Raw genomic sequence first — 8,748 nt, forward strand, 5'->3', positions numbered from 1 at the left:
CTCTCTCTCTTATTTTTTAGTTTTTTATTACAGTTTCTTTCAGCCCAACTTGCTTCCACTTATTGGTTTTAAGTTTAAGCATTGCACATTCCTTTTCTATAAGCGATGACAGAAAAATATGACTACAAACTATATAGGGGCACAAGTTGAGCCATTTTTTTTTTTTTTTTTTTTTTTTTTTTTTTTTTTTTTTTTTTTTTTAAATTGAGCTAGCGTAGTGTATGAATCCAAACAATTGGTGTTGTTACGTTGTTATAGACTTGTAGCCAAAAGCCTAAAATGTGTGGCTTTCACAGTTCTTTAACTTATGATTTTCAACAACTTTGAAATACCATGGAAAGCAACATTTTCAAGCTCTAGTGCATGGGGTGTTTGGTACATGTTTTTAAATAACAATTTTCAGTTTTTAAACAATATTACATGTATTTTCACATACTTTTTTACCTGCACGTATTTTCACGCATATTTTCAAACAATTTTCAGTTTTTAAATGCATGTGTCAAACATTAATTATTAATGCCATCTCAAAAAAATATTTAACAGAACAGAACTCGGAAAAGACTGCAAAATCATTGTTACCTTTCAACTGTAATTACATGTGATTTCTTTAACTTTAAACAATATTCATTGCCGTTTCCTTTTTACTACTTTGACTAACCGACATAATTAAAAGTTTCAAACACAAGGAAAGAAAAAGAAAAAGATGTGGTTTATGTTTATACGAACATGATTGAATATGAAGTCAAAACCGTTCACGCAATGATTAATGATTATCCCATCAATTTGCCAAACCATTTGGATATGGGGTCCACGATCATAATCATCTTTGTGATAATCTAGTGGAGGTTAGACCGTGCTTATACAGCATGATTGCCGTGATATGTTAGAGACAAAAATGGAGCCTAAGTAATGCCTTGCTTAAATGACAACAATTGGAATCGAATAAGTTTGCTGACATTAAAAATTTAAATTATTTTCTCAATTGTTAGAAGTAAGTATATAATAATAAAAAAAGTATCAATCATAGACCTATCACCTATGTGCGAGTGGTTGTTTCTAATTAAAAAAAAAAAAAAAATAATGTAAGAGCGATATATATTAATCATAATTTATCATCTTGATAAGTTATAAAACAATTAAGGATTATCGGTGTCTATCAAACACTACTCTTTCAAGATAAAATTTTCCTTTTAAGGCTTAGTTTTTGCTTTTCAAATATTAAAAAGTGCTTGCTGAGAGATGCCGATTAAATTACAAGACTCTTGACCATTATAGTTTTAACTTTTAGGTATATGTTTGCTTTCACAAAAAAAAAAAAAAAAAAAAAAATTTAGGTATATATTTAAATGGTCATTGAAAAATTTGAAACCATCGTATAAAGAATTGAAATTATTCCTAAGTCTTAAATAATTAGGAGTTTTTTCTCCAAAAAAACTAATTTAGGAAAAGCTAAAATTTTGTAGCACGAGTTAATTATTGGTTCTAATTTGCCTACTTTTAACTTTCAAATTATTAGGTCCTTTTAAATATATACCACTGTAAATTTCTTTAAAAAAACCATCTCCCCTCTTCCTATGTGTGTTAAAAAAATATTTAATATTCTAAAAAAATAAAAAATTCCAAATTATCAAAACATATATAAATTCTAATTAGTTTCACTAAAGTTTCTTTATCATCAAATAAAATATCTTTAAAATTTTGTTGTATTTATATATGTTGTTGTTGTTGTTGTTGTTTTTTTTTTTTTTTTTTTTTTTTTTTTTTTTTTTTGAGATAAAAATAAAGTGTTTTTGATTAATTATCCAAAATAGCATGGCTATTTTCGTCATTTAATTATAACTATAAATAGCAACATTGAAAAAAAAATCTACTGGTTATCCGTTGGAGCTGAGTCAGCTGACGAGTTGTTGTGACTGACGTTTCTTCACTTTCCTCCTCCATCGGTCACACACTCCCTGATCGATCAAATTCACGTTTTCCATTCTCTCTCTCTCTCTCTCTAAAAAACAATAAAAATCAATCTGAACCTTATCGTCCATCAAATTGGTTCAACAAAAAATGGACGGTGGAGATGGCGCTTCTTCAGGAGGTAGTAGATTCAAGCTCTTCGATCAGCTAGAATTACAGGAATTTCAGGACAAGTACGTGATCAAATCCATTGAATCCCCAAACCAAGGTTTCTCCATCGGCCGCCGTGACGGCAATGTTGAACCACTTACCGGTAAAAACATTTTCCGTCTCATTCTCATTTTTCCAATTCCTTTATTTTAGGGCGTGTTTGGTTTAATAATTAATAGTTTTGGCCAATTTTCGTAGGTGATGACACTTGTTCTCTAAATCCTTCAAAAGTCTCTACAATTTATGGAGTTGTTGGAACCATTAGATTGGTTGCAGGTAGTATTAACTATTTCCTTGACAAATGGATGAGTTTTGATATTCTTGGAAATGTGTTTTTTTAAGTTTATTTGCAAAATGACTTGCTTAAGTAGCACGTAATCAATAAATGCCCTTCTTGTCGATATACATTCTGTTATTGAATCTGCTCTAAAAAATCTAGGAATCACGGACACTTCATTTAGAATGGCGTACCTATGTCATACGGGCCATTTTATGTTATAATCCTGTGTACGTGCTTGTGCTTCGTAGCTAAAAAGTGTTATTAGTTCCTGTGCTGTAATTTAGGTTCTGTGATTAAATTCAACCACGGTTCTGTAACTATACAATTACACAATGGAGTGAGGACGTGATTGAATTTAATTGGGGAACCTAAATAAGGATCTGTATCTAAGTTTTATCCGAAGTGTGTAATAATATTAATTGGCTTGAGCTAATTTTACCAATTAGTTAGCTTGGCTAACTTGACAATATGATAATTGTAAGTTGTTGAATGAGACTTCTGCTCAATTCTTCATGTTTTGGTTCAGGAACGTATGTACTCGTAATAACTTCTCGGAAAGAAGTCGGGACTTTTCTTGGTTTTCCTATTTTTAAAGTTATGTCTATGACGTTCCTGTCCTGCAATGAGGCTTTGAAGTTTTCGTCTTATCAAGAAGTAATAATTTAAACTTATGCAGGCATCTCTTGAAATGATTAAGATTTTGATTCTTGCCTAAAACCTAGTCATAATAATGTATTTTACGCAGAAACAAGACGAGGCATACTTTAGAACACTTTTGAGAACAGTGGAATCGGCTCCTGGATTATACTATTCATACGAGGCAGATATAACTTTGAAGTAAATTCTTTTGCCTTGCAGCTTGCTCTCTTTAACTAGACTGCCACTGTTTTTATAATTGTCTTGGGCTATTTCTTTTTATTGTATTCAGAGTCAAATCCGTGTCATATTATGTATAATGTATTGAAGATGCGTTTGATCATGTCTATCAGCTTACAGAGAAGATACAAGTTAGCTGAAGGATGGATGACTAAACCAATTTGGAAGCAGGTTAGTCAGCATGCCATGTCAGCTATGAATATAGGATTTTGTGTTTTGGGCTTACAGATTGATTTCTTACTAGTTTGAGTTTTGGAAGATCTCTTTGATGTTCCATGTCCTAAAAATTTTAACATTCCAATCTCACTTTGAATTTTATGAAGCTATATTGTATGTGAGCACTTTGTCTTTTTTCTATTTCTCTGCTGTTAGATTGTATTTTACCATTTCAAGAATGAGTATGGTTGGTCAAACATGCTGATATTGTTTCTGATATTTAATTCTGTTTCAGGCTGACCCTCGATTTGTTTGGAACAGAAATCTTTTAGAGGACCTTATCGAGTCTAAGGTTAGATGTTGCTTCTGTTAGATCAATCCATCATAGGATTTCAGGACTACTTTTATTGTCTGCTAAAGCAAGAAATATTTAATCTCTTATAAGAAGGAAAATTTTTCGTAAGGTTAAAGGAAAAATGATGTACTAAATTTCCTTTAATTGATCAAATTTCTTTCCCCTAATGTGCCTTTATCTTTCTGGTGCAGCTTGACGGTTTCATCATTCCTATATTACAAGGAAATATCCTGAAATTTCTTATTCCTAATGCTGTTTAGTCAATATCATTCTCTATCCCTCCCTCTTCCTCTTTTTTCTTTCTCTGTGTTTGTCATGTGCATGTGAGAGAATAAGACGCTGGAATAAGTTCATTCATTATATTCCATTCAAAAACAAGTGTTTTCATTTAACTGTTGATTAAGCTTTCAGTCTGTACAGCTGAACTTAAAAAGTTCACATGTGACGATCACATTACTTTCAAGGAGGTGTACACGGCGTCTAGGTATAACATTGTGGAGATGATAGGTTCTTATGATTTGTTATTTAACTATCTGCAAGCAGATTTGAAGTTTTGAGATTGGATTTGATTTAGGGACAAGGATGTGGAGAAGAGGGGCTAACCTTGAAGGAGACACAGCAAATTTTATTGAAACTGAACAATTGCTTGAGCTTGAAGGTTTCAGATCCTCATTATTGCAGGTATCTTTACTGTATCTGATGGGGGTTGAGAAGTAATTGTGTGCTTGAAATGCACATTAACTTACAACTCAATAAGTATAAGACTAGATATCTTTGCATGGTGTTTCTTTATGTTTCATTATGCATGTTAGTCACAAAAAGGGTATCAACTTAAGAAGCAAAACTTGTTAATGTTATGTAATTCAGATTCGAGGCTCAATTCCACTTCTTTGGGAGCAGATTGTTGACCTAAGCTATAAACCGCGAGTTAGGATCATAAACCATGAGCAGACGGTATTGTTTCTACACCAGGATGTGAGCTCTTTCCATGATGAGTACTTGAGTTTTATTGTAATGAGTGCCTGTTTATGTTTGTGTATTTGGCATTCTACCTCCAGTCAAATGTTGTGGAGCGCCATTTCCATGATCTTTTACAAAGATATGGAGAAATAGTAGCAGTTGACCTAACTGATAAAGTAAGGGTCTCTTCCCTCTTTTCTTTTGTACTAAATTATAATTCTGGCCTATAAACTTTCTTCTTGTAAGCAGTTCTGGAACTTGCAGAATTTGGTGAACAAAATATATTAGCAAATTGTGTATTTAAAAAAAAAAAAGAAGAAGAAAATATTAGCAAATTGTTTCTTTTGACATCTATTTATATGGGCAACATCACTGAACTGATTGATCAGAATGTTGCCAGAAAAATGGCATATTAATTCTGATTGGCTGGTTCTTAGTGCATAGTTGGCTAGTGAAATGATTGGATTCTTTAATTTTGTCCTTAGTACACAAGTTTTAAGCTTTTCTGTTCAATGGAAAGTTTTTTATTTATAACTAATGGATATTTTGTATGTTTAACTTTTGTAGCATGGTGATGAAGGTGAACTAAGTGCGGCATATGCTGCTGAAATGCAAAAGCTGCGAGATGTAAGGTGACATTTTAGACTTTATGGTATTTGTTCATTTTGACTTAACTCTGTATTATAAAATGCTAAAACCTTTCTCTATGGACTTCGATTCTAGCTTTGTTTTAGCTTTGTATATTTCCTCAGGAACTAAGGTTCTTCAGAGGAAAACTTAATTTTGTTTTCACAATTTATTGCAGATATGTGTCGTTTGACTTTCATCGCTATAATGGCAACGCAAACTTTGATAACCTTAATGTTCTGTATGACCAAATCTCAGAGGATTTTGAAAAACAAGGGTAATCTAAACATATGGAATATTACATATAAACTGCTACTACTGTTCTACAATCTAGGTATGTAGGCTATCCATAATTCTGTTTTTTAATCATTACTGTTCCAGCTGAGCAGATACTTCCTTGTAGACATGGAAGGAAACATACTAGAGGAGCAGAAAGGAGTTATTAGAAATAACTGCATTGATTGCCTTGATCGAACAAATGTCACCCAGGTTTGCAGAAACAGTATTTAGTATATTTGATTCTTATCTCTCGTTCTGTTACATTTCCTTGATACGCCCTTGTCATCTTATAGTAGATCGTATCTGCAGTAATTAAGAATGATATGTTTTTTAGTGTAGAGTTTTCTGAGCTCCCTCCATGTATTCTTAACAGAGTTTTCTGGCTGAGAAGTCATTAAACATACAGTTGCAAAGGATTGGAGTGCTTACATCTTCAGAGGGTATTTCTATGTTTCCCGAAGAATATGGAAAATTTAGAACATGTATGGAATTCTTAATATTACTGCTTCTATCTTCCTCTCTGAGTCAGAATTTTCCTGTGAAATTGTGTTTTCAGTTTCATTCTAAACTTCATTTTGCTGATTTAGTGTGGGCTGAGCAAGGTGATGAGATCAGTCTTGAATATGCTGGGACTAATGCCCTGAAAGGGGACCTGGTTAGGTAAAATCTAATTTCAATATATGATTTTCAAAAATCAATGTCAAGTGTTCACCATATTGTGTATAATACATCTTGGATCCAAAATACTGCAGATATGGAAAGCAGACTGTAGCAGGACTAATCAAAGATGGAATGAGTGCTATTTCAAGATATTATTTGAATAATTTTCACGATGGGGTTCGGCAGGCAAGCTGCCTATTTTTGGGTTTTCGATTATGAATACCACTCTTTAAGAAAGAAACCAGTATTGCTAATATGCTTTAATGAATTTTATGTTTTCTCAGGATGCAATGGATCTTATAAGTGGTCACTATACTGTCAATAGAAATAGTCCTTCACCATTCCGGCTAAATGGATTTGAGTCACTCTCTGTAAGTAATATAAGTGTCTTTATAGCTTAAATATGATATTTTCGTTACTTGCTGCCTTCTACCATCAAGAAAAGTGGCAATAGATTCAAATTACCGTTAATTGGGAGAAGGTGGGGGGGGGGGGGGGGGCCAGGTGGGGAAGGGGGAACATACATTTCAGGATCCTCTCAATTGTGCTAGTAATTCTACATTAGGTGATTTTACTTATCAAAAAAAATTCTACATTAGGTGATTTTAGTTCAGAGAACCTGTTACTTTGACCCTGTGAAAATAATGTATTAGTTGGTTTGGTCATCGTGATAATTTTGGGTAACACTAATGACATTTTAAAATTTTATTTTTTTATTTTTATAATCTTAGTCAAAACTGTCTCTGAAATAATAAAAATATTGGTTAAATCTTCACCAAAAAGAAAACATCAATTCTGGCCTAGTCCAGCTCAGTTGGCCTGATTACATTAGTTTTCAGATGTTGGAAATCCATGTTAATTTTTGGAGTTGTCTCTGATTACATGTTTTTTGGACAAACTGAAAAATTGCAGTATCTCCCAGCGGCATCAGCTTTGATAGTTGGAGGCTTGACGCTGACATCGTTCACACTTCAGAATGGTATCATTTATATTATATTCAGTGTACTACAAGGGACTTATACATGCGTGTGTGTGTGTCTCTCTCTCTATATATATCCTTCCTATATGATATTCACTAAGATATTTAATTTTATTGTCTGTGATATAGTTGGGCGAAGTGCACAGCAATTTATGTCTTCGGTAATCTGGGCTGGAGTAACTGCTGGAGTTATGGCAGTGGTTAAAGCTAATGGAAGGCAGTTCTGTTCTAGGCCTCGATTGTGTGGTCTTCTGTAAATTGTTCTTAACTAGTCCCATTTGTGGTTTGCAAATGGTACAGATTGTATACTAGCTTGATAATGTTCCAACCTTCTAAGTTATTATAATTAATGCTGAATATGTTCTGTTGGTTGATCGCGAGCAACTTGTTTTCAAATTAGGTAATCTTAATGGTTTTTTTTTAGATGAGTTGGTGTGGTGTTTGCATGGTTTGCTTGCCAGATGAGTTTTAGCCAACCTTTAACATAAATTGTGATTGAAGTTTATTCCATGTACTCAAAAGTTTTTGTTCCCGTTCCCCCAAAAGAAGAAAATATAATAATTCCAGTCATGTTGGACTCGGGAAAACAATGTGGAAGACAGAAATGGATCTAAAGATAGGAAGCATAACTCCGGATTTATGTTGGGATCAGATGCATAGAGAACAGGATCATATATTTATGGAAGAATGCCACTAACCTTATAATATGGTGGCATCTGCCTCCTTGTAGGGATTTCATAGGTGTCGAATGACTAGAATCCCCTCATTTACACTAAGAAAAAAAAAAATTAAGTATTGATTTAAGGATGTATCCATGAATGGTGAACGATAATATCAATTTTATGTACCATTTAGTGTTGTTATTAAAGCCTGCTTGTGAGTAGACAAAATTACAGTTTTTATTTTTTTTGGGTGGAGGTACTAGTAGTTGAGTAAACACATATATGAGGGAATATTTAAAATTTTAGTTTGTACTTTCTAAGAAAATTGAACCAAATTCTGTCAATTTCAATCTGGTCGTCCTCCAAGTTTTTCACAAGATGGTAGCTGGTTGTCCCCTAAATTGACCAATTAAGTTCAGGGAACCTGAGATTCCAAGGTTTATTTGGAAAGGAAGTGCAAACGTGAAAAAACCTTGCTTGGTTGGAGTATAAAATCGCTTGTCATATAAGGACTATAAATTGAATTGAATAGTTCCTACATGCCAAATTCAATGCATTTGGCATGTAAAACATGTCCATCGAAAATTTATTTGTGATGGTCATGAGATATTCGTTGTCTGAACGCAAAATGAAAGGACACCCCTCTTATATAGGCTACATAATAAATTCCAATATGCTTCTTATCTGCTAGTCCAGAATTGGAAATTCACACCTTAGATGTTTCCAAAATTGCCTCGGAAGTAATGTGATTGATTCATTTTTTTTTTCTAGTGCTTGTAGGTATAAATATGCCTCC

At 33.2% G+C, this 8,748-nt stretch overlaps 1 protein-coding gene across 4 annotated transcripts; it reads left to right on the forward strand.

The window, feature by feature from the left end:
- The first annotated feature begins 1,879 nt into the window (after nt 1-1,879).
- LOC115951361 (phosphoinositide phosphatase SAC8) lies at nt 1,880-7,674 on the forward strand. Of its 4 annotated transcripts, none has more exons than XM_031068578.1 (20): nt 1,880-2,221; nt 2,317-2,394; nt 2,925-3,052; nt 3,144-3,235; nt 3,388-3,445; nt 3,726-3,782; nt 3,977-4,036; nt 4,206-4,269; nt 4,360-4,466; nt 4,653-4,739; nt 4,844-4,921; nt 5,313-5,377; nt 5,551-5,649; nt 5,762-5,861; nt 6,025-6,133; nt 6,239-6,311; nt 6,404-6,497; nt 6,596-6,682; nt 7,224-7,290; nt 7,420-7,674. In XM_031068578.1, exons 1-20 carry the CDS (start codon nt 2,059-2,061, stop codon nt 7,545-7,547), a joined length of 1,794 nt encoding a protein of 597 aa, XP_030924438.1. In that variant the 5' UTR covers nt 1,880-2,058; the 3' UTR covers nt 7,548-7,674. The 4 variants fall into 4 exon arrangements, with proteins under 4 accessions (XP_030924438.1, XP_030924435.1, XP_030924436.1 ...); XM_031068575.1 differs by having other exon boundaries at nt 3,977-4,010; nt 4,189-4,269; XM_031068576.1 differs by lacking the exon at nt 5,551-5,649 and having other exon boundaries at nt 3,977-4,010; nt 4,189-4,269.
- The last annotated feature ends 1,074 nt before the right edge of the window (nt 7,675-8,748 follow it).

The sequence above is a fragment of the Quercus lobata genome, chromosome 7 (genome assembly GCF_001633185.2).
Source record: "Quercus lobata isolate SW786 chromosome 7, ValleyOak3.0 Primary Assembly, whole genome shotgun sequence".
NCBI classification, from domain to species: domain Eukaryota; kingdom Viridiplantae; phylum Streptophyta; class Magnoliopsida; order Fagales; family Fagaceae; genus Quercus; species Quercus lobata.